The sequence below is a fragment of the Bos grunniens genome, chromosome 8, assembly GCF_055505025.1.
Source record: "Bos grunniens cultivar Pamir isolate PY7600 chromosome 8, Bosgru_T2T1.0, whole genome shotgun sequence".
Classification (NCBI taxonomy): Eukaryota; Metazoa; Chordata; class Mammalia; order Artiodactyla; family Bovidae; genus Bos; species Bos grunniens.
Window position 1 is genome coordinate 41,088,135 of NC_141172.1, and position 26,334 is coordinate 41,114,468.

At 41.7% G+C, this 26,334-nt stretch overlaps 1 protein-coding gene across 11 annotated transcripts in view; it reads right to left on the minus strand.

Moving 5' to 3' along the window:
• The window catches only part of SMARCA2 (SWI/SNF related BAF chromatin remodeling complex subunit ATPase 2), a 180,115-nt gene that overhangs the window by 99,366 nt on the left and 54,415 nt on the right, over nt 1–26,334 (minus strand). For all 11 annotated transcript variants that reach the window (XM_086415363.1, XM_086415355.1, XM_086415365.1 and 8 more), the window contains exons 10-19: nt 24,060–24,113; nt 20,833–20,963; nt 20,550–20,607; nt 18,172–18,272; nt 16,371–16,518; nt 12,049–12,212; nt 10,158–10,224; nt 9,394–9,504; nt 6,567–6,809; nt 4,859–4,972 (exon numbers count right to left, since the gene is read on the minus strand). In XM_086415363.1, coding sequence (XP_086271489.1) covers nt 4,859–4,972; nt 6,567–6,809; nt 9,394–9,504; nt 10,158–10,224; nt 12,049–12,212; nt 16,371–16,518; nt 18,172–18,272; nt 20,550–20,607; nt 20,833–20,963; nt 24,060–24,113 — 1,191 coding nt within the window. The remainder of the gene's footprint in view (nt 1–4,858; nt 4,973–6,566; nt 6,810–9,393; nt 9,505–10,157; nt 10,225–12,048; nt 12,213–16,370; nt 16,519–18,171; nt 18,273–20,549; nt 20,608–20,832; nt 20,964–24,059; nt 24,114–26,334) is intronic.

Below are 26,334 nucleotides of genomic sequence, written 5' to 3' on the forward strand. Positions count from 1 at the left end.
AATCTTTTAAAAGTCTGTCATCCATCCTGAAGGTCAGGGGTGTTACAGTTTAGTTAAAATGAGATCATCCTAAAATTCTTTTATCTGGATATGGGAAACCCACAATGCTCACAACAGGCAGAAAGCAAAAGAACCCAACTGTGAGGGTGGATGGATGACCGATGTCCCAGGTGGGGGTGCTCCCCCTCACGCTCCCCATCCCCGGGATAACTGACACAGTCTAGGCCAGTTACCTGATGGACTCTGTGACACAGGCATATATACCACATGGGTACCAGTGTCTGTCTGCATGTTAAATCAAAAAACCGTATATTTTTTTTTAATTTTTAGGAGAAAAATTAATATAAATAGGAGCTCTAAAATCTTCCTTCCACACCCCAGTGGACTAGTAGTAAGCACCCCACACATACATACACATACACACACCCATGTGTGCTCTGGAGACCCCTGTCCTAAAGCGCTTGAATGCCTGGATCCCTCACCCTGATGGGGTGGGTGACGCTGCCTTTCATTGTCATGCCATCGTTCGGCGACACTGCACGCCATGCCTCCAATTTCTGGTAAAGTTCCTGCACCTCCCACCCCCACCCAAGTGCTGTGCAGTGCACAGAGCAAGCCGTCAGAGCCATGCATCAAGAAAAGGGCAGACTGACAGTGATGAGGCGAGGGAAGCCTTTGTAAGAATCACACCATCTCAAACGCTGCTGGGTCTGAGTCATCTCCAAAAACCTTGACGGCCCCTGACTAGAGCATGAATCTGAAAGTTCCTCAAAATGGGCTGATGCTGAAGGAAATAAAATCTGTATATGACTCTGTAATAAGGATGATTCTCCCACCAGGTTAGGCTTATGATGGCCACTGGGACTATTATTTTCAAAGGATATGTAAAACTGGGGTGCCAACCTCATGGACATGACAATTACCTCCTAAGACTCATTATGTTGGTAAATGATCAAACTGGTCCCTTCAAGGAGCCAAATCAGGTGGTTACAGTGGCCCAGACCCTCCTCCTATATAACCCGGGAAAAGCTTTCAATCTTTATTCATAGTTTCTCCCTAAACACAATTCCTCATGTATAATTTCCCTTCCAAAAGGATGCATTGTTAGAATAGGAAACCCAGACTACTGTGTGTGATACATTATCACTTTGTGTATTGAGATTTCCAAACAATAATATTAAATTTATTAAAGTCCTGGGTTCTGAAATCTATGGCATGAAACCACACGGAAGTTTCTTACAAAGTTATGTACACATCTACCATATGACCAAGCCACTCCTACATACTTCCTAAAGTGAAATGAAAACCTATGCTCACACAAAAGCCTATACACAAATGTTCACAGCAGACAAGCATAACTGTCAAAAACTATAAACCACCCAAATGTCCTACAATTAAATTGATAAGCAAACTCTGGTGCATCCATGCAATAGAATACTATCCACTAATAAAAATGAACCAACTACTGATACATCCAACACCTTGGACGTTTCTCAAATTCATTATGCTGAATGAAAAACCACAGGCAGAAGGTCTGATGGGACATATGGTCTGATTCTATTCCTAAAATATTCTGGAAAACAAAAAGCTATGAGGATGGAGGATGAACCATCGGTGCTAAGAGGCTGAGGGCAAAGCGAGAGCATGCCTAAAAAGTGACAGCACTAGGGAATTCTGGGGGGGTGGGGGGTATGGGGAGACAGAATTGTTCTGTATTTTGATTGTGATGCAGTTAACGTAACTAGGAGACCTGGGTTCAATACCTGGAGAAGGAAATGGCAACCCACTCCAGTACTCTTGCTTGGAAAATCCCATGGATGGAGGAGCCTGGTGGGCTACAGTCCATGTGGTCGCAAAGAGTCAGACACGACTAAGTGACTTCACTTTAACATAACTGCATTTGTCAAAATTCAGATCTATATACCAAAGAACAGTGTATTTTATTATATTTAAATTAAAAAGTAAAATGGAAATCTACTTCCATAATTGATTCTTTTTCATGGAAACATTTGAGCGTTGCTTCCATAAAAGATTTAGCCTTTTGCGGCCATCCGCCACAACGCCTTTCTAGATTCTTTATACAGCCTGAGAAAGACATACATGTTTGTGGCTACAAGCAGATGGTGGCAGAAGAAAGCTCCTTACCCCCAAGGATAACACTTAGATGGCAGATTTTCCCCAGATCAAAGTCCTAGCAAGGTAGAAAGATCAAAGAGTGGACACTGGCCAAACCACATTAACAATAGCTACATACACATGCTAAGGGATTAGTTCATCACCTTAAAAGGGTGATGGTAAAATGCCAGGACCAGAGGACACCGAGAAACTTAATGAGAACAGGAAAGCAGAACCAAAGTCAGTAATAGAAACAGCGGTGCAATAGAGAAAGTAAGGACTCTGGGAGCAGCAGCTGTCATCAGCTGAGCCTTAACACGTGCCAGGCATTGCATTACGAGTACTGCATCCATTTAATCCTCTTCTATAAAGCATGTATTATCTATTTCCTAGCTCACTGCTGGGAACACTGAGACCCACTGGTTTAAGTAACATGCCAAGAGCACACAGTTAGCAAGAGACAGAGAATGCAGTGGGGACCCAGGTCCACTCTGACAGGCAGAGCCCATGATTTCCACTCCACCAGGTTACCTCCAGAAGAGGTAGCTTATCCATAGATTAAACAGACACACCTCGGGTATAGCACAGGTTCAGTTCCAGGCCAACACACACAGGGTGCAATAAAGTGAGTCATATAAACGTTTTTGTTTCCTAGTGCACATAAGTTATGTTTACACACTACAGTCTATCAAGTGTGCAATAGCACTGTGTCTAAAAAAACATTGTACATACCCTAATCCAAAATACTTCATATTGTGGAAAATGCTATCCTCTGAGCCTTCAGTGAGTCACAACCTTTTTGCAATAGTAACATCAAAGATCATGGACCACAGATTCCCATAACAAATTTAACAATAATGAAAAAGCTTGAAATATTTCAAAAATTACCAAAATTTGTGACACAGGGACATGAAGTTAGCAAATACTGTTGAAAAAATGGTGCCAATAGATTTGCTTGAGGCAGGGTTGCCACAAACCTTCATTTTGTAAAAAAATGCAATTTTTCAAAATGCAAACAAGGTATATATATATATATGGGTATTTAATATACCTCAAATATAAAAATGTGGGTATTAAAGAGTACAAGTGTACTTCATGCAGGAATCACGCTCTTCAAAATCTAATTTTTTAAAAAAAATTTATCAATACTCAGGAAGTTTTCTTGTGAAAAGAGCCATGAAATAAATGTTTTAGTAAAGTAAGGAATTCCTTGGTGATATAACCAATCATCCCATGATCCTTATGCTGCAAAAGTGTATATTTTAATCAAATGGACTTCTTAAAAACAGGGCATACTTTCAACTTGTAATATTTTTTAAATCTATCTATATTAGCCAGTCCTGGAAATCAGTAAACAAGATTTAGAAGTTTTATGGGATGAATAAATGAGTAAGTTCGGATAATTATCTTTTATTGTATTTGTTGCTTCTAAAGAAACAAAAGGAAGAATGGGGAAAATTAAAATCTTTAACGTTTCATTTCTGTAAGTTCTGGATCTCAGTAACACTAAAGGAAGCTACATGACCATTGTACCCATTCCCCAGCTTATTCAGTAACAAGGTCCACCTTGAACAGAAAGAGGGTTATCCAAAGATGTGAAGACCATAAGAAGTCAAAGAAATATTGACAGCATTCAATCCCCAAGATGCATTCACTAGCAAAATAAAATACTTAAACATTTGGGTTTTCACTATGATAAGCGTGGTATAAGAACAGTGTTAATATTTAATTTTTCTCTGACTACTAAAGATAGGGGATTAGGGGACAAAATTCTCTCTTAGTAAAGTAATCAACTTTGTACAATATCTTGCCAGCTCCCACTTAAAAATGAATAGGATGAACCAATCCGTCCAAAAAAGAGAGTCATTACACAGAAAAACACAATGATGCAAAACACACATTTCAGAATTGGCTCCTCTAAAGAGAAAAGTTACATCAAACTAACTCATGCGGCAAACGGTGCGCAATGCCAAATAATCTATCTGTAAGAAAATGAAACGCAGAATTCCAGTGTTTAGAACTCTAGCGGTTCCAAAATATGATGAGAAACATATTAAACTAATACCCAAATCCAGTCCAAAAATGTGGCGCTAAGGGCTCAAAAAGACATCCTAAAGCCCTGAAAAATCAGTGTCCAAAAAAGAATCTGAAAAATATTTGCTTAAGATGTTCATAGAATCTTAATTAGATGATGTATCTATAATAAGAACCCTATTTTTCACTTACTATCAGAACAGTGACATCCCAAGCATCCAACATTGAACACATTTCTGGGAAATGTGGCAAGCATTTACTAGGCCTTCTGATAAGGATACAAGCCCCGAACTCATAGCCTTATGTGGCTCAAAGCAGAACACTTTTATGGCGCCTGTAAGAGTGAACTCAACAAGGTTAGTAAAATTAAAAAAAAAAAAATTCTAAAGTTAAAATAGAATGTCTATTCACGTACTGTTAAGTTAATGTAAGTTAAAGCTAAAATGTAATGACAGTGATTTGGTAATTTTCAAATATCTGTCCCCAAACTTTTGGAAACCAAGATGAAATGTTCAAATTTCCATTCTCTCTCTACACTAAACCCTCCAGCTTCTCTCTAACAACTACAACAAAAAAGTCCTTTAAGATATTTTCCAGTTACCTGGAACTAAAACACAAGCCTGCTATTTCAGAAACACCATTTCAGGGGCAGGTAATTTGAATATAACGGCAGGGGGAATAAATTACAACTTTTGAATTTGTAACATACCTTTTCCGGAAGCTGAGATTCAACTTCTTTCTTCAGTCTCCTCAGTAAGAAGGGTCTCAACACCTTATGCAGACGTCTGATGATCAATATAGTTTCTTCTTCATTTAAGTCCACCTGCAAGAGAACCTTAGATGAATTTGATCCTTTTTTTTACGGTTATTTCATGTAATAACTCTTTATATTTATTATTGGTTTCAATATATGTCTGAAATTTTATGTGCATTAAGGCCAGGTTTATACCCGTCATGTACACCTCAGAATTCTGTTCCCACCTGCCTACCAGGCTGTAACAGAACAGCCTATAAACAGATGTCTTTGTCTGAATGCTGGCTTCTATGGAAAAGAGTTCAGAGCCACCAGTTTCAGACTGGGAGTGTTAACAGCTCAGAATTGGATGGGATATGATTGTGACAAAGGCTGATTGAAGACTGAGGTTGAACATGAGTGAAAGGGTAACAGTTAATGTGTTCTTACTTAAAATCGAGGGCTTCCCTGGTAGCTCAGCTAGTAAAGAATCTGCCTGCAATGCAGGAGACTTGGGTGCGGCTCCTGGATTGGGAAGATCCCCTGGAGGAGAGCATGGCAGTCCACTCCAGTACTCTTGCCTGAAGAATCCTCATGGACACAGGAGCCTGGCGGGCTACAGTCCATGGGGTCTCAAAGAGTCGGACACGACTAAGCGATTAAGCACAGCACTTAAAATTGAAGCAGTAAGTTGGGCTCTTAACTTTGTCTCAGATGCAGAAACATATGAACGGTACAGAGCTTGAACATGCAAAGAACAAGAATAAATACAGTTTATGCTGGTGGGTTGCTAAGCCCCTCTACCTGATTGCTCTGCTCTGCTGTGACTGTGTCAAGTTCAGTCCTATTTGTAAATGCTCTGCGTTCTCTTTCACCTTCCTCCACTAACCTCTAGGGGGCAGAGCTGATTGATGTTACCTTCTTCAAATGGGCAAGCCAATGAATTCCTGACAAACGGCAAGGGTACCTATAATATACCTCAAAATTAAAGGGCAAATGGTTCCAACACAAATATCCATAAAGCATTTTAAGTGCTTTTTCATTCCTATACTTAAGAAATCACTAATCAAAAGGACAGGTTCCTGTTTCTAATAAACGAGTTTTTAAGAGAAGGCAGAGAAAGGAATAATAATAAGAAATTTGAAAACAGCTACTCCAAGGTTTGCAGAATATTTATATATGCACAAAACTGAGATTCACACTAAAATCTGAAAACGATGCATACAGAAAATAACTATACACTAGTTTGGCTTTACACACAAACTCTTAACGTGGAAATGGTTTAAGGGGAAGCCCAAGTTTATAACAAGAAAATATTTTTTTTCAAGGTTTACACGTGGTTGGTTGAGCTGTGGTTACAGACTGAACAAGTATCTCTGTATCTATCCTCCCTGTGGTCCACAGCATTTAAGCATTCCACTGGTCAGGAACACCCTCTGCTGGCCTAGCTACCACAATGGCGAAAGACAATGGGATTAGGACACCCTAGATCCTAGGATCACTTACCCATTACTGGATCCATTCTCTCAGGATGGAAAAATATCCCTGGAGTGAACGCACACCCACCCACTGACTGGCTTCCTGATATTTTACAACACCGTAAGCCACCTTGTGGTCTCAGCCTTAGGTCCTGTCATTTCATTTCTTTGTCATGCAGCGGGGAAAATAAATGTTAGGCCAGTACCCTCTCTCCAGTCATGGCAAACGGTGCATTAAACCACTGCTCGAATGTGCTGCAGCTCTTAAAAATGGTGGGGAGGAGGAAGTTGAGGAGGGCCCAGAGTTCCGGGAGCTTATTCTGCAGTGGGGTCCCGGTCAGGAGGATCCTTCTGGGGGCCACGTAGTGCGTGTTGAGGACCTGTGTCAGCTTGCAGTGGTGATTCTTCATGCGGTGGCCTTCGTCCACTATCATGTATTTCCACCGGATCTGTAATGCAAGAGGAAGGACCAACGTGGTGAGCGAGGGAAACACAAGTATCCCCGAGAGGCAAGTGGTGATGTGGAAAACCAAAGAGCTCATGCTTGGTCCAGGCTGTGGCATGATACTCCTCAGCATAAACGATTCTCAGCAGTCTATTTCCTATACGTGACAGGTCATGTCACGCACCATGCAATGATGGGATGAAATAACAAAATTCGATCCCTAAGTACCTTTTCACAAAGAAGGCAACTAGGGCTCAGAAAGAAACGATCGGGCCAGGACTAGCTCCTGTGTCTTCCCATCCGGTACCTCTTCTATCAGTGCTCTGTCATGACAGCCTGCCAGATTTAAAGGCTACATAACCACTGCTCATTGAGTACAGAATATAGTTCCCCACTTGAAGCAGAGGTTAATGACTGATTCCTCCAAGACGACGTCAGCAAGTACCTATAGCAGAAGATCTCTGGCTTCATGCCCTTTTTCTATTACCTCGGCTGACTACTACCTTCAGGGCTTGGCTCCTATTCTTTTTTTTCTAATTTGAACTTAGTTGCTAAGATTTCAAAGTTGGAATATTTCACCTAAAAATCTGGACATGCAGCGTCTTTTAAAACATTAGAAGATCTAGCAACCTGGACTCTCTTACTTCACACGGATTCCTGACCTGCCAGGTCCATACCTGCCAGGTCCAGGACCCCGGTTTCAAGACGTCTAAGATGAAAGGACAGACTCACTGGCAGAGAGGGCGGTACTAAAATAGCATTGTTCTGTTTATGCCAAAACTTCAGAATTAAACACAATATATTCCTCCAGCATGACTGTCACTTCAAAAATAAAGAATGACCATATGACACGATCTCCCTTTCTAAGTCTACACACAGTCCCCTTCCCCTCTCACATCTGATCCTTCAGCCCCCTCCAAGGTCACGTTTCTCAAAGTGAGAACAATGAGGAATAACCCACAAAGCCTATCCAATCCCCACAAAACAGTGGCAATGGCCAAGAAGAGCATCTGGCATTCAGATGTCCCTGGATCCCACTGCAAAGCTCTTAGGAAGGAAAAGCAAAGAATTCTATGAAGTCTCGCCTTCCTCAGTAGAAGCACCAGGAAAATCAGGGGAAAAGGAATAAAACATCACTCAGAAAGGGATGTCCAGGTAAAAGAAACTACCAGAGGTGTTTTGGGGTTTTTTCCCCCCCTTCCCCCACCTCCACTAAGAAAATTCCTTAAGAATAATTAAAGTTGTACAATCAATTGTCCCAAACTTACCAATAAAAGAGGCCAGAAGATAAAAATGTACTGATCAATATTCTAAATCCACCTTCCTGCCTAATTTAGCCTATAAAATAATAAGGAATCGAAGGTCTATAATTTTGCTATCGGATCTACTGCTAATTAGGTCTTCCACTCAAAAAAAACTACTACCTCTTTCCAGATTTTCATTCTCCAGAAACAAAGGCAGTACATCCGTTACCAGGCGTCTCCGGCGAATTTTGAAATGCATATGCAGAACACACGATCCAAATTTTCTTAAAAGGGTCTCAAATGTACACACACATTCCCACAGTTATACTGAAAACATGTCATTTTTGACACTGCCAAATCCATCTCAGAGTGTGAAGAAGACGAACTCACAGCATTGTTGCTGGTGCCGTCTCGATTATTAAACCTCCCCTGGGAGCACGTTTCCTTCATGTATTTCCTAGGACGCCATGAAGGGAACTCTCTGTTCCCAGGGCAAAGGTTTAATGCAGAGATTGAACAGATCCCAGAAATAGTGATTCTGTTCAGTTCTGGCCATAACTTAGTGTCAGATTATAATGCTTTCAAAACACCACAGCGTAAAAGAAATTACCAAAGGAAAAAAAATGAAGTTCTCCTACTCGCTCCATGATAGAAACTACTCCCATCGTTCTACATGAATATATTTGGAGGCAAGATGACATAAATGGAAAAAAAGATTCTATTTTTTGGCTAACGGACAGTTTAGGACCTATAAATTAGCAGATATGTAGGTCGCAGGTAGAAAACAACTCTTTCCCGACTCCAAATATATAGTCATAGAAACAACCCAGAGTCATCCAAACAAGAATAGCCCATTATTTCACTGGAAATCAACATAAAACAGGGAGAGCACAAAAGCTACAGCTTGGATAAACGTTCATATGGAGAAGACCATATGGAGAGATGCCTGCTCATCTCTGGAGAGACAAAGACACAAGAGGCATGAAGTTCCGCTGCTGACAATATCCCAGGGCAACAAAAACAATTATTTCTTCCACAAGCACGATGTTCAGAGCTGTTGGAGAGAAAAAGAGTTGCAGAAGGAACCCAGGTAAATTCTTTTAAGAGATGTAAACTCATTAACTACAACAGGATAGGTAAGAGTCCCAGGATCACTGACATGCAACAGAAAACAGCATACATAAAATTAAAAACCCATGACCAAAATATATCTGACTCAAAGAGAGAGGGAGAGGGCAGTCATCTAATGAGCAAATTATAGTAGTGAGTATAATTTGGGGAATATTTTAACATTCCAGTTGCGATGGTCCATAATTCGAGACAAAAGAATTTTTTTAAACATACCTTTGCAAGAATGTGCTTGTCTTTTATGATGTACTCATAAGTAGTCAGGAGGACGTTGAATTTGCCACTCCGTAGCTGGGGGACAAGAGAGCGACGCATGGCAGGGGTGCCCTGAATGGGAAGAAAATACAGATCTATATTACCCCAGGGAAGGAGATGTGCATTGTCTCTCACCACTCGTGGCTTAATGGAGCCCAGACACATGACCAAGGACTGCACGTACACGCAATTATCATATATAGATCCATTATCCAGGAGGAATGTACTTGGGAAAATTGCCCACGTCTGGGTACTTTTCAGACTCTTGTGGAGAGGCTTTCCCACTGCAGACCAAGGGAGGGCAGGGAGAGAAAAGGAAATTATGGTGACCCCAAGGTAGCAGAGAACCCGCTGCTCTGCTGAAAGGCTCCATTTCTACAGGGGCGTCCAGCCGGCACTCGGCTGTCTGGGTAATTGCCTAACTTTGCAGGAACAGTGGGCATGGTGCTGGCATGCGGGATATGCGATATTTGTCATTTGTATTACTCTCATCAGAAACCTCGCAATATGATAATTAACAATTTTCTTCTGCATTTCACTATCTGAAAGTAATTATGGTTTATTACAGTAATCTTCTTGGGATGATTAACTCTCACTGTTTAGTACATGATGTACATGACAAAACTTTACAACCAAATACAGTTCACAGATGTGCACAAGGAACGAAGAAAATAGGGTCTATTTTTTGCTTTTCCACATTTATATATAAATACAGCATTCCAAACCTTGTAAGAAATTTTCACCACAGAAGGAGCCCATTTGTCAAATTCATACGTCCAGTTAGATAGAGTCCTGTAGAACAAAACAAAATACAGAGAGATGTTTGTATAAAAGTCTGTGGTTAAAAAGATGTTCTCATTCACTTTCAGGCCTCACCTTGAAAGAGGACAGAGAATATAAAATATCTCAACTACACATTCATTTTAAAGGTGTGGAAATACGAGATAAGTTAGAAACAAGTGCCACAAGGCGTGACAAGTTTGAGGATTCATAAGAAATCTCATGAGAGGGAAAAAAAATTAAAGAATGCATAAACACAGAGGACAAAAAAGCATCTTATTTTTAATACTGAAAGACAGCAATTACCAGAGTGATTTGGGGACTCTAAAAACAGCCATATAAATTCAGAGAAATTTGAGTCAGGAAAAAAAAATGATAAAAGCACATGAAAATACTAAATAAATCTGCCAGGAGGGAGCAGGGGGAAAAATAGTAAACGTCTTAAAAAAAAAAAAAATCCCCCAAACCATCAATGTAATCTATGAGTCAGAACATGCAAAATATAGATAAAAAGCAAAATACATGTTCAAGATGTAGATAACATGGAAAGGATGTCTAAGTACTATGAGTTCAAATAAAATGGATTTAAGAGGTCTGTGAAGAATTCTCATTTAGGCAAAATTTGAAGGAAACACTAAAACAGAAGTTTTACTTTTTCTCAAGGTCCAAGTCTATAATGAGCAGTGAGATCTAGAAGAGGACCTCAGTGAACAGGCTGCACTTGTGTGCAACCTCACACCACAGTCAGATGCACTCCCATCCAAGGAGGGTAGTTTTGAACAGGAATTCCTTCCTGCGGGTATGTCCACTCAAAACCCGCAAGGTCCACGCAGTAGACAAGGCACTGGAAATGTGATGGAAAGGACAGGATGAAGACCTGTCCTGACAAAGCGGCATCGCCACTGCAGATAAACCACAGTACTGAGGGCAGTTCAATACATAGTTCAGAGTCTGCATTTTGATTTAGACTCTGCTTTAAAGGGGACAGTAAAGGAAGATCTAAGAATATACATTTTTTTGAATATATGTAGCCTTTTAGAAACATAAGAAAATAATAGGAAATCTTTTTTTTTTTTTTTTTATCGTGTGTGAAGTGATATCTCATTGCTACTTTAACTTTTCATTTTATGATCACTGAGACTGTGTGTGTGTCTGTGTTATATGTGTAGTATTTTTTAGGCTAACTGAAAAATGTTATAAAACAAAACCCATGAATTTTAGTACTTCAGTGACACGTATGTGTGTGTCAGTCGCTTAGTCATGCCCGACTCTTTGCGACCCCATGGACTGTAGCCCGAGAGGCTCCTCTGTTCATGGGATTTCCCAGGCAAGAATACTGGAGTAGGTTGCCATTTCCTTCTCCAGGGGATCTTCCCGACCCAGGGATCGAAACTCGGTCTCCTGCATTGCAGGCAGATTCTTTACTGTCTGAACCACCAGGGAAGCCCATAGTTTGTCTATAGAAGGCCACATCAGCTGTTCAAAAGATAAAAAATTCTGTGCAGAGCTTTGTGTGATATGAAATACCCATATCAAAACTTTCAGCTTCATGAGCCACTTCAGGTGTGATAAAGAATGAGACCCACTGTGCGGTATGCAGGCTGTGTAGACTGCAACAACACAAAAGGCTGGAAAAAAATCACTTCATTTTGTGCTTATGTAGCCAATCAAAGAGGCCAGGGTGGGAGACAGGGTGGGAAATGAAACATCTAAATCCAGATTATATGCTCTTGATAATCCCACTATAGGCTACAACTCTGCCTTAAATGACAGATGACAAATAGGGCAAACTCTAACATAAAGAAAGATAACTGCAGAATAAATGGCTTTACTTACGAAAGGGGAACAATGATGAGATAGGGGCCATTGAGTCGTTTGTGCTCCATCAGATAAGTGATGAGTGCAATGGTCTGTATGGTCTTTCCCAGCCCCATTTCATCAGCTAAGATTCCGTTCAAATTGTTATTATACAGAGAAACCATCCATTCCAGGCCCTGGAGCTGAAATGAAGAGTAATTGCTTCAATTATCCAAGATCTGCACAGGTAATTAATACTAATACAACTCAAGTGGGGCTGCGACTTCTTAACTCCTCCGTGCTGTACGTCGGATTTCCCGCAGTAGGAACGTGGGGGAAGCACCAGCACAAAACGAAATTCAACTGTGAGCCTGTAATCGCCCCACTGCTTGGCAGGTGCTGAGTGCTAATCAGATTTAGAAGTGATGGGCTGGAGCGCTCCGGGGGGATTTTAAGCAGCTTTACCATTCATCCCTACTTAGCATTTCACAGTATATGGCATTCTAGAATTATTAGAGATGAAGAAAACCCAAATGAAAATCCATTCTAACCACTCCAAGAACAAAAAGCCAATGTGAGAATTAAAGAAAAACAAGCCAGAAGGCAGGTTGGGCATGGAGATCACAGGTCATTAGAAACAGCCTTCCTGGTAATAAAGAGCCTGTCAGCCCCTCGGGGGTGGGGTCCCCTCAAGTGAGGTAGCAGAGTGATCACGGAGCCAGGGGCATCTGCTGGCGGAGAAAGCTCCCAGGCCTCACAGGGGAACTCTGCAATGCAGGTGCTCCCCAAAGGCAGCTGACCCCAGGAACCACCTTCAGCACAGTTAAGTACAAAAGCACAGCACCAGAGACACAGCTTTGGATTCCCACGTTACACACAAGAAAGAGTGGGTGAAAATACAAAATTGTCCAACTTTCCTCTCCAACCACCAACTCCCTTCCACCACCGTTATCACAGATGTTAGTTTAAATGAGAGGATTAACTCTGCCTCTCTCTATATATATATACATATGCATGTGTGCTCAGTCATGTCCAGCTTTTTGCAACCCCATGTCACTATAGTCTCCAGGCTCCTCTGTCTATGAATTGTCCATGAAACTGACCTGATTACAGACAGGTCAAAAGAAACATCTGTTTACAGCCTGCTGCTGCTGCTGCTGCTAAGTCGCTTCAGTCGTGTCCGACTCTGTGCGACCCCATAGATGGCAGCCCACCAGGCTCCCCGGTCCCTGGGATTCTCCAGGCAAGAACACTGGAGTGGGGTGCCATTTCCTCCTCCAGGGCATCTACCCGACACAGAGATCAAACCTGCGTTTCTTGTGTCTCTTACATTGGCATGAAATTCTTTACCACTGCACCACCTGTGTGTGTCTGTGTGTGTGTGTAATTGCTACAGTCAATTTAGCTTGCTAATAAAGTTACGCTTAGGGAAACGTTAATTTTCATTTCTTTCATGTAAAAACAAGAAAAGTGATTCTTCCATTTTCAATATTTATTAAGTGGTGATTCTGTGAAAGGACCAGGCAAGGAGCTACAGCACATGGATATCTACATATGTAAGATGCATGCCTCCCTTCTGAAGTTTACAAAGAGAAGCCAATAGGCCATTCATGCACCAAGAAGCAGTTGGCAGTGCGAATGTCATATTTATAAAACTGTATAGACCAGAATTTTTCTTGGGATGAGCAACTACAATGGTTTGAAGAAGTATTTGGATAAGCTTCTTGGGGTGCCTTGTACCATGCAAGATTCTGAATCATCCTAAAGGTTTTTGCAGAACAGCAGTAATACCAAGAGATGAGAAGAACAGAAAGAGGCCCTCAGGGGATGCGCAAAAGAGAGAGGGGCAGAGGAGGAATGGTGGGAACCCAGAGTGCTCAGTGGGAGGAGCTGCACGCCTGCAATGTGACCCCGAGACCACCCGACCTTTAGGAGTCAGCTAAATGCCAGACACATTTAGACACTCCATGAGAGTGGATTTCTTTCTCTATTTGTTAATGAAAATTGGCAAAGGGGCTGAATTTTGCATCTGTTTTAATCCCAGGTAAAACAGAAGCAGAAATTGATTTCATCAGGTGGACATGGGTAGTCAGAGTCCAGGAATAAGAAACTTTATGAAGCAAAAAAAAAAAAACCAGAGGAGGGGCAGAGTGAAGCATGTTCAGGAAATCTTACAGCAGCCAGCAGAGGAGGAAGGCCATAGAGGAGGAGATAGGTTTGAAAAGACAGTGATGAAGAATACTTAAAAAGTTCTCAGATGGCAGAAGGAAATCAATGCGGCTTTAAAAGTTATTTATGAATAATCTAAAGAATGCACTTTCCATACACAGACATACAGGAGGTCATCAGAACCAACTCCAAGTTCCTATCTACATCAGGTAGGCCAAATCAGATGACAACAGCTTTGAACTTCATGAAACTAGCATGGTCTTTGGAGAGAACATTGACCTCACTGCAGCCAGAGCACTGGTTCTCAAATTGTGCTCCAGGGACTCTCGAGGGTCTCCAGACTCTTCTGAGGAGATCACAAGATCAAAATTATTTTCTTATTAACACTAAGGCATCACCTGTCTTTTATATTGCATTGACATTTGCATTGATGACGCAAAAGCAGTAGTGGGTATAAACTGCTGGTGCTTTAACACAAATCACGGCAGTACTGAGGCAGCAGCAGCTGTATTCTTCACCTCCACACAATGGCAACCAACACAGTGCTGCGTTCTAAGAGTTCAGTGGAGCCTGGACTCAAGTTCCAAAAGTTTGAGAGCTATTGGCCAAAGGTGTATATTGGGTTGGTCAAAGAGCTTGTTTAAGTTTTCCATAATATCCATAAGATGTTATGGAAAAACCTGAATAAAGTTTTGACCACATTAGTACTTCCCAAAGTGTATTCCAAAGGACCCTAATTTTATAGGATATGAAGAGGAATATGATATACGAAAAGAAAGTTTGGTGGCCAGAGAAATTTGGGCAATATGAAGCTAAACTCATTTCACTGTAGGATGCTGATACGGATGCGTGACACATTTATTTTTGCAGAGTCATGAGTTGCTGATGCACAGCACGGGCTACCAAGAGGGGTCACTGCCAGGGTGCTCAGACGTCTGACTGGCTCTGAAAGTCCTGGGTGACACCTCTGATCAATTATAAGGGCCTCTGTTCATTCTTATACATCTCCAACTTTGGAATAGTAAATTATACAGTAATCCAAGTTACAGTTGATAGTATTTCCCATATTTATTAATATTTAACCACAGAACCCATTTTCCCCATTCTTTTTGGGGTCTATCTCACAGGACAAATGTTGCAAGGAACACACTTTGGAAAATACTATGAAGCGGAAGGAGTAAAAGACAGGTGCTGACCTCATTACAGACAGGTCAAAAGAAACATCCGTTATATTTACAGCCTGCTGCTGCTGCTAAGTCACTTCAGTCGTGTCTGACTCTGTGCGACCCCATAGACGGCAGCCCACCAGGCTCCCCCGTCCCTGGGATTCTCCAGGCAAGAACACGAGTGGGTTGCCATTTCCTTCTCCAATGCAGGAAAGTGAAAAGTGAAAGGGAAGTCGCTCAGTCGTGTCCGACTCTTTGCGACCCCATGGACTGCAGCCTACCAGGCTTCTCCGTCCATGGGATATTCCAGGCAAGAGTACTGGAGTGGGGTGCCATTGTCTTCTCCATGTTTACAGCCTAGTTTTCATCAAAGCATGGATGCTCACCCCTTTACTGTGTCCCCCCCCCAAAAAAAGCATGTAAATGTTGTAGACAGCAATTCTTAGGTGGCTGAATTCATAATGTTAAACTATAGCTACCACCGAAAGTTTTGAAGAAATATACTTCATTTACTTCAAAAAGGGACACAGATGTTCCCTGTACTCATAGAAAGTGGCTGGGTTTTCCCTTCTGAAGAGATCCATGGGTAAAATAGTTGCAAAGGTTAAGTCAGGATTTCTGAAAACAATTCATCCCAAAACCATAAAAGGGAAAACGGGTGAACGCCTTAGTGAAGAAAGTAAAATGGAACGCTCTAAACAAGAGTTACAGGCACAGCAGAGAGAACTGCTACACTAGAAGCGATATGAGGACTTCCCTGGTGGGCCAGTGGTTAAGACTCCACAATTTCACTGCAGAGGGGCATGGGTTTGATCCCTGGCCTGGGGAACTAGGATCCCGCATGCCATGAAGTATGGCCAAAAATGAAAAAAGAAAGAATCTAACCCCAGACGCCTGCCATCATCAACTCTCTTGAGCAATTAGCATGCACACAACATATCCAATCAAAATTAGGTAACAGATTGCAACTTGCCAAGAATACAGTTCCCTGTGTTACCAAGAATACACAGTTACCACATCAGTTACCTGATAATGCTTCAGGGTTCCATTAATGAGGAGGGCCGACTGCTTCTCCACCCTCTCGGAGATGGCGTGGGCCACGGTATAGTAGGACTGGGAGCCTCTGGCACTGTACTGCATGCTGTACTCATCGTCCACATCTTGCTTAGCTGTCCTGGGGCAGAGAAAGTGGAGAGTCACGCACAGGGAAGTTGTGCATGAATGGAGAGCCAAAAACAGCTGCAGTAAGTAGAGCTTCATTTATCACCTCCTTCACGTGTGCACGCTCAGTCATATCCAACTCTTTGGGACGCTATAGACTGCAGCCTACCCAGCTCCTCTGTCCATGGGATTCTCCAGGCAAGAATGCTGGAGTGAGTTGCCATGCCCTCCTCCAGGGGATCTTCCCGACATAGGGATAAAACCTGAGTCTCTTGCATCTCCTGCACTGGCAGGCAGATTCTTAACCACTAGCGCCACCTGGGAAGCCCCCACACCTACTTCATGCCCAGCAGGTAAAACATATCTGTAAATCCTCACAAAAAGCAAGCAAGGCAGACGTTACTATTACCTTCCCTACTTTACACCTGTGGAGAACTTCAGACTAAGTTCATGACTTCATGAATTTTCCCAGGTCGCATGAAGGACGCTGGCATCAGGATTTGCACACAGGCCTTCCTGACTTCAGATGACTGCTGTGAGCATGAACTGTATGCCTGCAAGTTCACACTTTGCCAGTGAAGTGTCCTAGGCCCTTGAAAATCAAAGATAAATCCTACCCACAGAACACTGCCCAAAGCTTGGACAGATTAGAGGGGGCAGAAGGTGGCATTAAAGACACGGGAAAGAGAAGAGGTAGTGTTCTGTTTTTGCACCAGGTTAACCGACTACTGTGTCACTCCACAGAGGGGGCGTGCGAGTGTGCATGCTAAGTTGCTTCATTCCTGTTGGACTCCTTGCAACCCTATGGACCGTCCATGGGATTCTCCAGGCAAGAATACTGGAGTGTTGCCATGCTCCCCGCCTCCAAGGGATCTTCCTGACCTAGGGATCGAACCTACATCTCCTGTGGTTCCTGCATTGCAGGCAGATTCTTTACCACTTAGCCACCATGGAAGCCTCCTATGGAGGTGGGGTGGGGGTGGGCTCCTAAAACATTCAGTGAAGAAGGGGGCAGATGGATAAAGGAAAGATTACTGAAGTGGGCACAGAGCCCTGGAATAAAAGGAGAAAATATCAGAATGTCTATTTCTGGTTTTTTTTTTTTTTAAATCTCATCACTTTAAAATGTTCTCTTTTGCAGATTGTTTCACCACAATTTTTCTTTTAACACTAGAGCAATACAGGCAAAGAGCTGTATAGCCCACCGGTGTAGAGGATGGGTGTGGTGAGGCAAAGAGCTCGGTGCTCAGGTGAGGGGAAGGACTCTGGGGTGTTTCAGAGACTGGGCTGGGGGAGTCGGGGGCTGACCACCTGCAGCAGCGAGGACAGAGAAGGGAAGGGCACATCCCTTGTGGGTTTCTGGAGGAGTGTTGATGCCATTACGGGAGGTGGGAAAGGCTGCCGGTTGGAGGGGCAAATTTCAACTAGGATGGAAGTGCTTATGACATGAGAAACCCAGGAGTGAGGGAGTCAGGAAGGAGAAGAGGACTAAAGAAGGGGCTGAGCGGTGAGACACGCTGGTGACCTCTGATGGTGGCATTTCAAGGGGAGTCTGGGCATAAAGTCAGCTTCCATCCTTAAAGACAAAATTCTCTAAAAGAAAATTCATAGGGGATAACCCTCATGAAACGCATGTACAAGAGATGAAACTCTGAGCGATACATACTCGATGATCTGCTTGGCGTCCTTCTCCGAAACCTCCTCGCTGTTTGGATCCAGAAGTATTTTCTCTTCAGTTTCCTGCCTGCTGGACTCTTCCTCCTCATCCTGGAAAAGGAACAAAGACTCCACTTTAAAATAAAGAGGGAATCCCTAGGATTGGCATTTTGTGGAAAGAAAGGGAATAGTATTCAACTTGTCAAGTGAAGTGAACGCAACCGAGGGGGGACATAAATTTAACCCTAACCTACACTAGGCAATTCCCACCGCTCTATCGCTGTTTAAACCACTGAATGAAAGAACAGAAGGAGCCCTCTAGGGATCCTGGAACCCTTGCTCCCCGGGAGTAAATTCGTAAAAACCATGCCAGAAAGATGGATCTGTATCAATATTTGGTCATCAGAGAGTCTTGCAGATCAGGGGTCCCTAACCCTCGGGTCACGGATGGGTACCAGTTCATGGCCTGTTAGGAACAGGGCTGCACAGCAGGAGGTGAGCAGCGGGCAACTGAGTGAAGCTTCATCTCTATTTACAGCTGCTCCCTATTGCCTGTATCCCCATGGTCTGTGGAAAAACTCTTCCACGAAACTGGTCCCTGGTGCCAAAAAGGTTGGGGACTGCTGCTGTAGACATCTGCTCTTGATAACTGAGCCACCTTCTAAAACCCTTCTCTTCCAAAGCCAGTTGAAGAGATCTTAGTATTGTCTTTCTGATGATGCCAGTGGACCCTGGATGTTCTCACACGCCTTCACGGCGGAGGGACTGGAGCTTGTAGGCATGTGGTCTTCTGGGTGTGTGTTCTGGGGCCACTTCATATTTCTGGATATGTAGATAAACACTGTCAATAACATGGCAAAGGATTCATCACCTCCCCACCTACTTGGTTCTGCTGGCCCGTTGGAAAGCTTTACTAAATATCCATTATATCCACTACTACCCACTTGGTGTTGAAGGCTATATCTTTTCAGATAACCTAGAAGAATCCCCTTTAAAAGTAGGCTTAAAGAGAATGATGCTTTTCCATCACTTTTGAATGAAACAATGAGGACTGACAATGATCGTAATGCTGAACGTTAAATCTATGATCACAGATCATTGAACTGTAAGGGGTAAAATGAGGAGTGGGTACAGCTCCTTCATGACCAGGTGAACCCCAAGAGGGGACATGACTGGCCACAGATGAGGACCCAGTCTCTGGACCCCCAGCTCAGAGTTCACTCTGGTCCCAGTTGTCTGGAGCTGTCTGCAGTTGTCACTCTTAGAGGGCATCCTTGGGTTGAGCAGCCTTCTTTACCTCGTCTCTGTCCCTCCCTGGCTCTCAGACTCAATGAGAAGATTCTTCCAAAGGATCATTTATGGACCCATTCATCCGAGTAAACAAGAGATATTTAAAAAATTGATTTTGTAAGTTTCAAATATCTCAGAGAAAGAGTGGCCTATAAAAAAAAATTGCATTCCTCCAAAAGTATTTGCTTGTTAATAGTACGCTTTAAAAAATAATAATAACTTTTATTATCTTTCATCTTTAATCCATGGTAGATTAATTTAGGAAACACAGGTCCACAAAACAGAAGAAAATAACAACAGTCTTAAAATTCTGGTGAGCTGTCACTGGTAAGGCTGCTCTGCTCTGGTGTTCTTTGAACCAAGATTCCTCTAAACTGGTAAACATCAGATTTATGACTACACACTAGCAATGCTCTAATAAAGGAGATAAAAATCTTCATTTATTTCTTCTATTTGTAATTGTTAAGCAATTTAAAGTTGATCTAGAAATACCTTGATTATTCTTTCATTTCTATTAAAAGTATACCATTTTAGGTTCTAGATACAGTAAGTATTCCTTCCAAGAGACTGAGAAAGGTGGATACCAATTATATCCAAAGAATTAAAACAAGAATCCCATTAAAAAAAAAAAAAAACAACAAACCAAGAGGCTCAATAAACTCATTAAACCAAGTACATGTTGCCCTTTTTGTCCAAATTTCAATACTTACAGCTTCAAACAGGCCTAAGCACTAAAGGACTTCAGGCATTTTTAGGCTCTTAACCCTCAGTGTAAACCACTTAGAAGCATGGAATTGCTTTTCCCAAAGTAATCCATCTCCAATTTTCCTCCAGAGACCTTTCTACCACCTCCAATTTAATGCCAGCTTCTCTTTTCTTGGTTTCAAATAAATTGAGAATTCACCAAGTTTCCCCACTGGCCAGAACGAGCCCCTGAGAAGTCACTGTGAAACTAGGCATGAACCAGCGAAGCTCCGGCAAACCCTCCAGGCCAGTAGTCACCCGCTGGCTAACAGTGGCGGACGAAGAGGCAGAAGGACCCAGGTATTTTCTGAGAACATTCCAGCCAATGAACTCCAAACAGAGACACAAACATACCTCCTCCTCATAATCAGAATCACTCTCTTCACTGTCCGATCTAGGGGCAACTTCGTAACTACGAGAAAAAGAGCAGGGAGGAAGAGCAAGTTTAGCTTTTTAAATTATTATGTGTGTGTATGTGTATACACAAATACATACGGCCCATTCTATGTACAAATGACAAATGCAAGTAATAACCTCAGTTCAGCAATGGTCAGGTTGTTTCAGTTCCCAGATTTTACAAGGACCACAAAAATCTAAAAAGCCAAAGAACACCAATAATTCTGCTTTCATGCCATACCCAGGATTCATTTCCAACCAGGCGTCCAGCTGACTTGCTTTGGGTGCTTCTGGGCCAAACAGGACCTTGCCAGTTTCTGTGTGAGTCACTTTGACGGGGAGGTCACTCATCTGGCTGCTCTCATCTATGGGCTAGACAGAAGAAAAGACACGGCACTGCTTAGTGTTATGATATTCTCCCAACTCTGTGCTACAGTTTGTGGCTATCCAGCATTTGAAACCCTTTCCTGTGATTAGAAATTTTGTCTCCTGGTGAGATGTCTCCCAGGTGGGATGTGGGAGGTCACTTTTCACTAAAGAAATGGAAAACATTGGCCTTCCTTGCAGCTAAGGTGTTGGCACAAGACCTAAGCTCTGCAACTGGGCACATTCACCAAGGCTCTGAATCAGGACCTAGAAGAAAGCGAGGGCCAATGGGCACACTGGCACGAGAGCAGACAACAGTGGCAGCATTGCCAGTGCAGTGGTATTGGCCATGCCTACTCCCAAGGCCAGCTGTGTCTTCACTAACCTGGTGTAGAGTACACCACAGTAACACATAACTGAAATAACAGGGTAGTCCCAGCCAGATTATTGCCTTCAGGAGATCTGATGACCCATGCAATATCCTAGTGACATGTTGCCTTCTTACTTAAATCAAGCAGAGCTGATTCTTGCCATTTTCAACTAAGAACCCTTAAACCCCCACATATTAATTTGCTGTTGTTCAGTCACTAAGTCATGTCCGACTCTTAGGGATCCCATGGACTGCAGCATGCCAGGCTTCCCTGTCCTTCACTGTCTCCCAGAGTATGTTCAAACTCATGTCTATTATGTTGATGATGCCATCGAACTGTCTCATCCTCTGTTTCCCCTTTCTCCTCATGCCCTCAGTCTATCCCAGCATCAGGGTTTCTTCCAGTGAGTGGCTCTTCGCATCAGGTGGCCAAAGTATTGGAGCTTCAGTTCAGCCTCAGTCCTTTCAGTGAATATTCAGGATACTTCCCCCAGATAAAGACTACTACAAACTCATGGTTTCAGAGAGAATCATGGAAAAAAGAAAGAGGGATTGTCACTTGTGTCATCTCTTAATGGCCAGTGTGGCTTCTGCAGAAACAATGTCATTTCATCCAAAACCAAACCATCAGATACCTAGCCCAACCATGGGGACCTGCAATAAAGCAAAAGGCTCTGCTCATCAGAAATCTGGCAAATCGACCAGGTTTGAGCTGAAATTCGTCACTGGACTCTCAATGAAAAGTAGTTTGCTCAGAAAATTAAGAGAATAAGTGAAATTGCAGAGGCTGTGTTTAACCTACTTCAGAGAACAAACTGTTTAAAAAGGTCTAAAACTGGAGTAATCCTATGCAAATGAATGCTATGATTACAGGGTGACTGTGCATCTAGGAGCAGGCCCCCAGGCGACATGTCTGTTTGGAAACGCTTGATCTGTGAGGAATTCAAGTTATCCATTTCCTTTAAAGTGATAAAATTCACACATTTAGGCAATTCACTAATTCCGAAAAGTTGTTTCTAAATTGTTATTTGGAGTTAAAATGGAAAAACAGTGTGCTGTAGGTTATCTTCTATATCTAATAGGAAATGACCATGTTCCCCCTCCACCTCAAAACTGGTTCTCTCCCCCTTCTCCCTCAACACAGCACTGTCAGAAAAAGAAACATCATATTAGCAATTATCCACAAAAATAACCTGAAAAAATAAAAAGAGAAGGCTTACTCCAGAGTTTCTGTCCTTTTATGTGTGCTGAAGCAATGGTTGTGAACACTGTTACTTTGCATTTCAAGACAATGCTTCTTCCTCATTAATGTAGAAGGTCATCTATATGTTCATGTGATAAGTAGGACACCTACCGTAAGTAGCGTTTCCTACATTTCCTACTTACGTAGGAACTGCTACCATTTCCCTTGGAAGAATCATATTCCATTATCTTGACCTGTTGTACTACAGCTTGTTTTACTGTTTGTGTCATACCTCAGAGAAAACTGAGAATCGCTACAGCTGAAATTAGAACTTTGGCAGAAACACTGAGTGAACACAGCAGAGTGTAATCAGAACATTATTTCAAAACAAACCAGGTAAGATGAAGACTGCCCACTATAGCAAACAGAACATATCATGTGCTATGATTTAAAAAAAAGAAAAAAGTGTATGAGCTAATTTTCCCAGGGGATAATATAAGAGAGCTACCACACTAACACCTTAAAATCTCTCCCTATGTGCTTGTTAATTACAGACCCACGTGAGGCATGCTTTGGTAAGGCTGGGCTTTCACAAATTAGAGCGATTCCTAAGTGCCCTAACATACAATATTCTTCCCCTATAATAGCCCACTGAGTGTTTCTCACACATTAGACATTTATCCCAATCTTTTCTTTCCTTGTGATGAATTACAGTGGTTAAGTAACATTTATTGTTCAAGAGGTTTCTGCATAAAATAGTGGTTTCAACCTTTTACCTGCCATTGGGCCGTTCACATTCATAATATGACTCATGTGAACGGTGATTCTGGAAAGGAAAGAGGCAACCCTCCACCCACCCCAATCTTCCAGGCAGATTTGTCAGAATCTGTGAGAGGAGAAGGCAGTTTGAAACAAATGCCCTTCCCATCCCACTCTGAAGGACACATGCTCGTGTGAATCACTGGCACAGAACTCTGAGTTTTCAGAGAAAAAAAAAAAAAATCCAATAAATCAATCACTGTATTCTGGTGATGCAGGAGAATATCAGAAATAACAGAAATAAAATTTAGAAATATACTGATGAATCTACTAATAGAAGCTATAGGGTAAGCTTACAGAAAATTAAAAAAAAAAAAAATAGGCTACCAAATACATAAATTGTTTGGCTTATGGAGTTATGAAATTTCAAAGTAAATGAAAGAAACTGGGTCATATTTTATGCTTCTGCATCATTGACAGGGAAAATGTAATTATAGAATCACTTAAGATTTTTCCACATTCTGTATATTCATAAACACATGCTTATATGTGCACAGAAAATTTCTGGAATGGTATACAAGAAACTTAATATCAGTTGATTGGCAGTCTGAGATGGAAGATTACTGTTTAGTGTATTCCTTTTATGCTATTTTAATTGTCTACTATGCTAATGGACTACTCTTTTTACTTAAAAAATGAATAGCGGAGTGAAAAATACAATTAGTATACACAGAGAATAGCAGGGTTTCATTCAGCAGAGTACAGTAAAAATGGATGCAAAATCCCTTACCTCTCCATCTGGTCCCAGGGCAGACTCTCCTCCTTCTGCGTTCTCTTCAGCCTTCTGCAAAACAATGTCAAATGTTAGGTATGAACCCAGAAGGTGGGTACAGGAAGGACCTCATGGCAACTCAGTGGCACATAACAGCATTTCATTACTACTTGTCATCATCCAACAGAGCTTAAGAATTCATGCCTTTTATGTATGTATCTCTTCACTCTCTGAGACAGAGTGTAGATTTTATTGGCAACTTGCAGGGAGTGACTGAAGCTAGATGTGACTCAGGGTTGGCCCATTAGAGAGGGGTGGACTGTGTCTTCTAGGATGCAAAGAGCTTAAGATGTGGCAGCATTAAGACCAAGGTCACAATCTGAAATGTGGTTGTATTTGGCACTAGGAAGACACATCCTGAATCAGTTCAACTTGCTCATTCCCTTAGCAAGTTTTCTAAAAAATGTCCCCTCAAGAATGAACTCTGAATCACTCTTGGGTTATAAAAATACGAAATCATTCAAAATCCTGTGTATTCTCTGAATGCTTTTCATTCTACCTAATTGGCTTTCATAATAGCATTTCCTCAGTGGGTATATGGGGAAATTTGATGCAGATTCTGTGGTCTCATGGAAAATTCTGTCATCCTCCATTTCTTAAATATTCTAGTATCTTAGCCCATTAACCTCTATGTGCCTCAAAGACCGCTTAAATGAAAAGCTAGGATTATGTCACATTTTGTACATACCTGATAGAGCCTCATCTGCAATAAACACAACATAGTCTGAAATTTCTTACATTTATAACAACCTCTTTGACAAGTGAAATCTTTAACACCACCTTCACGGAATCCTTATTTTAAAGTTATTCTGTGTAGTGCGATGAGGAGAAAAAAAACCAACTTCAGTCATTTCCTTTATCAAGACATTTAAGAAAATGAGCTTTCCTCCCCTGGGCCCTTTAGTTAATTAAAAATATACATAATGATACAGAATCAATATTAACTCCACTTTGTTTACTTAAGGCATTGATTGTGTAATACATTTTTTGCTTCCTGTGAAAATAACTCAATTGTCTCTTGACAAAATAGCTTTTATAGAAAATGTCTAGGGTTGAAAATCCAGTCTTTGTCCGTACTGAAGAAGGGCAGTTCCCATAAATGTCTGAACTTTCTGAAGTTCTTTGCTAATTTTCTTATAAAACGTACGCGTATACATGTATGCCAAAGCACAACGCGTAAAAAATGTAGCACTTCTACCAAATGAAATGCTCCCTTTGGTTATGATTTCCCAAGAATTTGATTTTCTATTTCTGCAACCCCAAAGTGAAAATATTTCCAAGCTCAAAAGGAATGACCATGATGGAAAAGCACTGGGCCCTATATCTGGGCTATGGATTCGGAGAACAATGGCAGAAAGTCCAGAAAAGGAACCGTCCCTGCTACCAGCTCCCCTGAAAAGTCCATTTTTGGATTTCTCAGGCACTATATTCAGGCGACTTTTTCAATTAATTGCAGAAAGTCAATTAAGCCCACCATTCTCTCCATACAAATCAGAAATTAGCTACAAATTTGGCAAACAAAGAATATCAAATGAGACAATGAATAAGCCAATTTCCAGTATCTAGCTAGTGGAAATGGATCACCGTTTCAATGAATAGCACATTTAAAAAGTCTGCAGGACCAAAAAGAACAAAGTCAAAACTATTATGAAGAACACTCTTCTATGAATATGCTATCAACCAGACAGGGTGTTATCTAAACTGCCTCATCAGCAGGACTTTCTATTACTTAAAATCCTCTAAACTAATTTTTAAATTTCCATCTAGTATCAAATCCGAGAGGCAATGTAATATTTGACTTAGGAATCTTGGTCCTGGAATTAGGTGAACTGCATTTGAATCCCAGCTTTGTCACTAAGTGCACGAATACTTAGCCACTTGATCTTGAGCAAATCTCTTGAATCTTGGTTCCCTCCTCTGGGAAAGTAGCAGTTCCCACCTCACTGGGCTGCTGCAGGACCGGATCACCATGTTAATACGGATAATCAAGGTTACATGTAATATACATTGCGAGTGTCATTTTTCACAATGTAAAAGAATCAATGACAGTCTGAGGGTTTTTTATGTCTATACAACACACAGCACTGTCTGAAAATTGCTTCCTAACATTACAAAGTCAGGGATTTCTGTCTGTTTTGTTCACACATGTATTTCCATACCTTACAAGGGGTCCTGGCACTCAAAAGACACTAAATAAATATAGTGAATGAAGGAATGAATGAAAATAGCAAGA